The sequence below is a fragment of the Siphateles boraxobius genome, unplaced genomic scaffold, assembly GCF_051911475.1.
Source record: "Siphateles boraxobius isolate OS27281-9 unplaced genomic scaffold, OSU_SipBor_1 74, whole genome shotgun sequence".
Classification (NCBI taxonomy): Eukaryota; Metazoa; Chordata; class Actinopteri; order Cypriniformes; family Leuciscidae; genus Siphateles; species Siphateles boraxobius.
Window position 1 is genome coordinate 70,001 of NW_027509202.1, and position 7,500 is coordinate 77,500.

Genomic DNA, 7,500 nt, shown 5'->3' on the forward strand with positions numbered 1-7,500 from the left:
ACACTTATGAACACGCACACTTATGAACGCGCACACTTATGAACGCGCACACTTATGAACGCGCACACTTATGAACGCGCACACACTTATGAACACGCACACTTATGAACGCGCACACTTATGAACGCGCACACTTATGAACACCCACACACTTATGAACACGCACACTTATGAACACCCACACACTTATGAACGCGCACACTTATGAACACCCACACACTTATGAACGCGCACACTTATGAACGCGCACACACTTATGAACACGCACACTTATGAACGCGCACACACTTATGAACGCGCACACTTATGAACACGCACACTTATGAACGCGCACACTTATGAACGCGCACACTTATGAACGCGCACACTTATGAACACGCACACTTATGAACACGCACACTTATGAACACGCACACTTATGAACGCGCACACACTTATGAACACGCACACTTATGAACACGCACACTTATGAACGCGCACACACTTATGAACACGCACACTTATGAACGCGCACACTTATGAACGCGCACACTTATGAACGCGCACACTTATGAACGCGCACACACTTATGAACGCGCACACTTATGAACGCGCACACTTATGAACGCGCACACACTTATGAACGCGCACACACTTATGAACGCGCACACACTTATGAACACCCACACACTTATGAACACGCACACTTATGAACACGCACACTTATGAACACGCACACTTATGAACACGCACACTTATGAACGCGCACACTTATGAACGCGCACACTTATGAACGCGCACACACTTATGAACACGCACACTTATGAACACGCACACTTATGAACGCGCACACTTATGAACGCGCACACTTATGAACGCGCACACTTATGAACGCGCACACTTATGAACACGCACACTTATGAACGCGCACACACTTATGAACGCGCACACTTATGAACACGCACACTTATGAACGCGCGCACTTATGAACACGCACACTTATGAACGCGCACACTTATGAACGCGCACACTTATGAACACCCACACACTTATGAACGCGCACACTTATGAACACCCACACACTTATGAACACGCACACTTATGAACGCGCACACACTTATGAACACGCACACTTATGAACGCGCACACACTTATGAACGCGCACACACTTATGAACACGCACACTTATGAACGCGCACACTTATGAACGCGCACACTTATGAACACGCACACTTATGAACGCGCACACACTTATGAACGCGCACACACTTATGAACACGCACACTTATGAACGCGCACACTTATGAACGTGCACACACTTATGAACGCGCACACTTATGAACGCGCACACACTTATGAACACGCACACTTATGAACGCGCACACTTATGAACGCGCACACTTATGAACACGCACACTTATGAACGCGCACACACTTATGAACGCGCACACACTTATGAACACGCACACTTATGAACGCGCACACTTATGAACGTGCACACACTTATGAACGCGCACACTTATGAACGCGCACACACTTATGAACGCGCACACACTTATGAACACGCACACACTTATGAACACGCACACTTATGAACGCGCACACTTATGAACGTGCACACACTTATGAACGCGCACACTTATGAACACGCACACTTATGAACACGCACACTTATGAACGCGCACACTTATGAACGCGCACACTTATGAACGCGCACACTTATGAACGCGCACACACTTATGAACGCGCACACTTATGAACACGCACACTTATGAACGCGCGCACTTATGAACACGCACACTTATGAACGCGCACACTTATGAACGCGCACACTTATGAACACCCACACACTTATGAACACGCACACTTATGAACACCCACACACTTATGAACGCGCACACTTATGAACACCCACACACTTATGAACACGCACACTTATGAACGCGCACACACTTATGAACACGCACACTTATGAACGCGCGCACTTATGAACACGCACACTTATGAACGCGCACACTTATGAACGCGCACACTTATGAACACCCACACACTTATGAACGCGCACACTTATGAACACCCACACACTTATGAACGCGCACACTTATGAACACCCACACACTTATGAACACGCACACTTATGAACGCGCACACACTTATGAACACGCACACTTATGAACGCGCACACTTATGAACACGCACACTTATGAACGCGCGCACTTATGAACACGCACACTTATGAACGCGCACACTTATGAACGCGCACACTTATGAACGCGCACACTTATGAACACCCACACACTTATGAACGCGCACACTTATGAACACCCACACACTTATGAACGCGCACACTTATGAACACCCACACACTTATGAACACGCACACTTATGAACGCGCACACACTTATGAACACGCACACTTATGAACGCGCACACACTTATGAACGCGCACACACTTATGAACACGCACACTTATGAACGCGCACACTTATGAACGTGCACACACTTATGAACGCGCACACTTATGAACACGCACACTTATGAACGCGCACACACACACACTTATATAGTGATTTCTGCAGGATCATGTGACACTGAAGACTGGAGTAATGATGCTGAAAATTCAGCTTTGATCACAGGAATAAATTACACTTTACTATATATTCACATAGAAAACAGATGATTTACATTATAATAATATTTCACAATTTTACTGTATTTTTGATCAAATAAACACAGCCCTGGTGAACAGAAGAGACTTCTTTTAAAAACATTAATAATCTGACCGATCCTAAACTTTTGCCAGTGAGTGTGTGTGTGTGTGTGTGTGAGAGAGTGAGTGTGAGTGTGACAGCGAGTGTGAGTGTGAGTGTGAGAGCGAGTGAGTGAGTGAGTGAGTGAGTGAGTGTGTGTGTGTGTGTGTGTGTGTGTGTGTGTGTGTGTGTGTGTGTGTGTGTGAGAGAGTGAGTGTGAGTGTGACAGCGAGAGCGAGTGAGTGAGTGAGTGTGTGTGTGTGTGTGTGTGTGTGTGTGTGTGTGAGAGAGTGAGTGTGAGTGTGACTGTGAGTGTGAGAGCAAGTGAGTGAGTGAGTGTGTGTGTGTGTGTGTGTGTGTGTGAGAGAGTGAGTGTGAGTGTGACAGCGAGAGCGAGTGAGTGAGTGAGTGTGTGTGTGTGTGTGTGTGTGTGTGAGAGAGTGAGTGTGAGTGTGACTGTGAGAGCAAGTGAGTGAGTGAGTGTGTGTGTGTGTGTGTGTGTGTGTGTGTGTGTGTGTGTGTGTGTGTGTGTGTGTGTGTGTGTGTGAGAGAGTGAGTGTGAGTGTGACAGCGAGTGTGAGAGCGAGTGAGTGAGTGTGTGTGTGTGTGTGTGAGAGTGAGTGTGAGTGTGACAGCGAGTGTGAGTGTGAGAGCGAGTGAGTGAGTGAGTGTGTGTGTGAGAGAGAGAGAATAATAGTCTCGCTGTCGGCGCTGCTTTACCTTGATGGACTTGAATCTGGAAACATCATTTCCGGCGTAACGCTTGAGAACGTGACGAGCGGCGAAACCAAACGAACACAAGCCGTGGAGGATCGGAGACTCGAATCCTGCGGGCCATTTCAAACATCATCAGAAACCGTGTGTGTGTGTGTGTGTGTATGTGTGTGTGTGTGTGTGTGTGTGTGTGTGTGTGTGTGTGTGTGTCAGCCATGCTTTCACTGCAAAATATCCTTTTCTTACTCAGTGTTTCTGTCTTGTTTCCAGTCCAAATATCTAAACATTCTTAAATCAAGATGCATTTATTAAAGTAGTAAAATGTCATAATATATGACAGGCGGTTCTGTGACCAGCGCCATAATGGCTGCAGGACCGGATGCTGCTTGCCTGGGCTGGACTACCTCCATCCCCCACTCCCAACCGTGTTGCAATGTCTTGTTTGTAGAGTGTACTGTTTATGTGCTAATGTTTTTTCCTGTTCCCAGACTGTTCTCCTTACAGGAGCATTATCTGGGGGTCGCCTTTTTTCTCCTCACACATTCCCACACACATTTCTCCTCTCCTCATGTCATGCTGTATTTTTTTCTCAAGTTGGCGCTGAATATAGCAGCCTCGGTAACGCCTTATTACCAAAGCAAATTCCTTGTATGTGCACAACACTACTTGTCAATAAAATTCATTCTGATTCTTATTCTGAATATAATATGTAATTTTACTACTTTAGTAATAAATGCATCTTGATTTAAGAATGTTTAGACATCTGAACTGGAAACAAGACAAAAATACTTTATTGGATGACTCTGCATATTAATCTGGAATATTTGAATAAATGCTGTACCTCCCAGAGCGGCGAAGCTGGGGTCGATGTGCAGCGGATTCCAGTCGCCACTCAGCCGGTACAGCGCCGCCTGAAACATGATCATAAACAATATTCACATACGCTAGCAGCGGTTTGGGTTCGGTAGACTTTTAATGTTTCTGAAAGTCTCATCCTTCCCTCATGGGGTCAGAATGACCCGAAGCCCTAAAATTATACTTCATTTTTTTTTGTCCAGAGAGCTTATTTTATTTTGATAATATATATATACTTTTTTTTTTTTTTTTACCTTTACATTTCTAGATTTGATCAATAAATAAATAGTAATTTAAGCACATTCCTCACATTCCTTTCAACTTAAATTCAAAATAACTCACAATTTCATTCATAAACCTTTTAATTCAGCTCAAAGTATCTTACATTGTGTGTCTTTGACCGCTTGAGTTAAATAAATAATATAAGATGATATTTCATGACTCTAGATGGGCTTATATCTCTATATGGAGTAAATGAGCTGTTCCTCTGGGTCCTAAAGTCAGTTTCTCTACAGAATGCGTTCAGACACACATGCAGACTGTATACAATCATTTATTGGTAAAGTTTTAGCATTTTTTTTTTTAGATTTGAGCATTTTTAGGTTTTTCTATGCGAACTGAAGCATTCCTCACATCCCTGAGGGAGTCAGATTGACCCAAGAGGGAAGGATTTCTTACTTTTTTACATTTCAACCACAAAACTCCTCGAATACATTATAAAAAATTGTTTTCGTGGTTCAAGTGCGAGAAAAGTCCCGAGTCTCGGACTCCACCGATGAACAATAAATTTTATAGTTTTTTTTAAAATGAATTTCGGGTCAAAATGACCCGAGCGAAGAATGAGGTCATGCATATATATATATTTATATTTATATTTATAGTCTCTCTTTGAAAAACACAAGTGATGTCATAAGTGATGTCATAAGTGCTGCGGTGTGAGGTCACCTGATCTCGAGACGTTTGCTCCACGATCACAGCGTCAGCGGGTCTGTCTGGAAGAGGAACCGTGACCTGAAGCAACACAAACACACACACACACACACTGGGGAATCAATGCCTGTGTGTGACTCTACACAGCTGGTGTGAGTGTGTGTGTGTGAGTGTGTGTGTGTGTGACGTGTTGTTCACCACGGCCTTCTGGGACGTCCTCTTCCCCCCGAACCCTCCAGAGCCGACCACGAACAACGAGAACTGATTATAACACACCAGCTCTCCGCCACTGTACGTATGAACTGAGACACACACACACACACACACACAGATCAAACGCTTAGAGTCTGAATCATTTTTATGAAAGGCTTACGCTTCATCCAAGGATGATTTAAATTTAAAAAATTGATCAGAAATACAGTAAAACAGTGAAATATTATTCTAATGTAAATCAGCTGTTTTCTATGTGAATATACAGTAAAGTGTAATTTATTCCTGTGATCAAAGCTGAATTTTCAGCATCATTACTCCAGTCTTCAGTGTCACATGATCCTTCAGAAATTTATTCCTTTACATTATTATAATATGTAAAAACAATGTACTGTATTTTTGATCAGATAGATGCAGCATTTAAAGACTTCTGATAATGTTTCTCACCGTCGAGCAGGACGATCATCCCCGATCCTTTATCCAGCACATCTGCGACCGCGGCCCGTGACGTCAGCGTCCCTGAGGACACACACACACACACACACACACACACACACACACACACACACACACACGACTTCAGCAACACCAGACGCGAGTGTGTGAGGAGAGAAACATCTTCAGTAATACATGAGACGCAAGTGTGTGTGAGGAGAGAAACGTCTTTGAGACGCGCGTGTGTGTGTGTGTGTGTGTGTGTGTGTGTGTGTGTGTGTGTGTGAGGAGAGAAACGTCTTTGAGACGCAAGTGTGTGAGGAGAGAAACGTCTTTGAGACGTGTGTGTGTGTGTGTGTGTGTGTGAGAGGAGAGAAACGTCTTTGAGACGCGAGTGTGTGAGGAGAGAAACGTGTTTGAGACGCGTGTGTGTGTGTGTGTGAGTGAGGAGAGAAACGTCTTTGAGACGCGAGTGTGTGAGGAGAGAAACGTCTTTGAGACGTGTGTGTGTGTGTGTGTGTGTGTGTGTGTGTGTGTGTGTGTGTGTGTGTGTGTGTGGAGAGAAAGGTCTTTGAGACGCGAGTGTGTGAGGAGAGAAAGGTCTTTGAGACGCGAGTGTTTGAGGAGAGAAACGTGTTTGCGACGCGTGTGTGTGTGTGTGAGGAGAGAAACGTCTTTGAGACGCGGGTGTGTGTGTGAGTGATGAGAGAAACGTCTTTGAGACGTGTGTGTGTGTGTGTGTGTGAGGAGAGAAACGTCTTTGAGACGCGAGTGTGTGTGTGTGTGAGGAGAGAAAGGTCTTTGAGACGTGTGTGTGTGTGTGTGTGTGGAGAGAAAGGTCTTTGAGACGCGAGTGTGTGTGTGTGTGTGGAGAGAAAGGTCTTTGAGACGTGTGTGTGTGTGTGTGTGTGTGTGTGTGTGTGTGTGTGGAGAGAAAGGTCTTTGAGACGCGAGTGTTTGAGGAGAGAAACGTGTTTGAGACGCGTGTGTGTGTGTGTGAGGAGAGAAACGTCTTTGAGACGCGGGTGTGTGTGTGAGTGATGAGAGAAACGTCTTTGAGACGTGTGTGTGTGTGTGTGTGTGTGTGAGGAGAGAAACGTCTTTGAGACGCGAGTGTGTGTGTGTGTGAGGAGAGAAAGGTCTTTGAGACGTGTGTGTGTGTGTGTGTGTGGAGAGAAAGGTCTTTGAGACGCGAGTGTGTGAGGAGAGAAACGTCTTTGAGACGTGTGTGTGTGTGTGTGTGTGTGAGGAGAGAAAGGTCTTTGAGACACGTGTGTGTGTGTGTGTGTGTGGAGAGAAAGGTCTTTGAGACGCGAGTGTGTGTGTGTGTGTGGAGAGAAAGGTCTTTGAGACGTGTGTGTGTGTGTGTGTGTGTGTGTGTGTGTGTGTGAGGAGAGAAACGTCTTTGAGACGCGAGTGTGTGTGTGTGTGAGGAGAGAAAGGTCTTTGAGACACGTGTGTGTGTGTGTGTGTGTGGAGAGAAAGGTCTTTGAGACGCGAGTGTGTGAGGAGAGAAACGTCTTTGAGACGTGTGTGTGTGTGTGTGTGTGTGTGGAGAGAAAGGTCTTTGAGACGCGAGTGTGTGAGGAGAGAAACGTCTTTGAGACGCGAGTGTGTGTGTGAGTGA

The 7,500-nt window shown here is 45.2% G+C and overlaps 1 protein-coding gene across 1 annotated transcript in view; it reads right to left on the reverse strand.

Moving 5' to 3' along the window:
- Positions 1–7,500, reverse strand: part of hsd17b4 (hydroxysteroid (17-beta) dehydrogenase 4) — a 29,924-nt gene that overhangs the window by 7,885 nt on the left and 14,539 nt on the right. The window contains exons 15-19 of the mRNA XM_077217528.1: positions 5,886–5,957; positions 5,427–5,530; positions 5,244–5,309; positions 4,285–4,354; positions 3,450–3,556 (exon numbers count right to left, since the gene is read on the reverse strand). Of these exons, the coding sequence (XP_077073643.1) occupies positions 3,450–3,556; positions 4,285–4,354; positions 5,244–5,309; positions 5,427–5,530; positions 5,886–5,957 (419 nt within the window). The remainder of the gene's footprint in view (positions 1–3,449; positions 3,557–4,284; positions 4,355–5,243; positions 5,310–5,426; positions 5,531–5,885; positions 5,958–7,500) is intronic.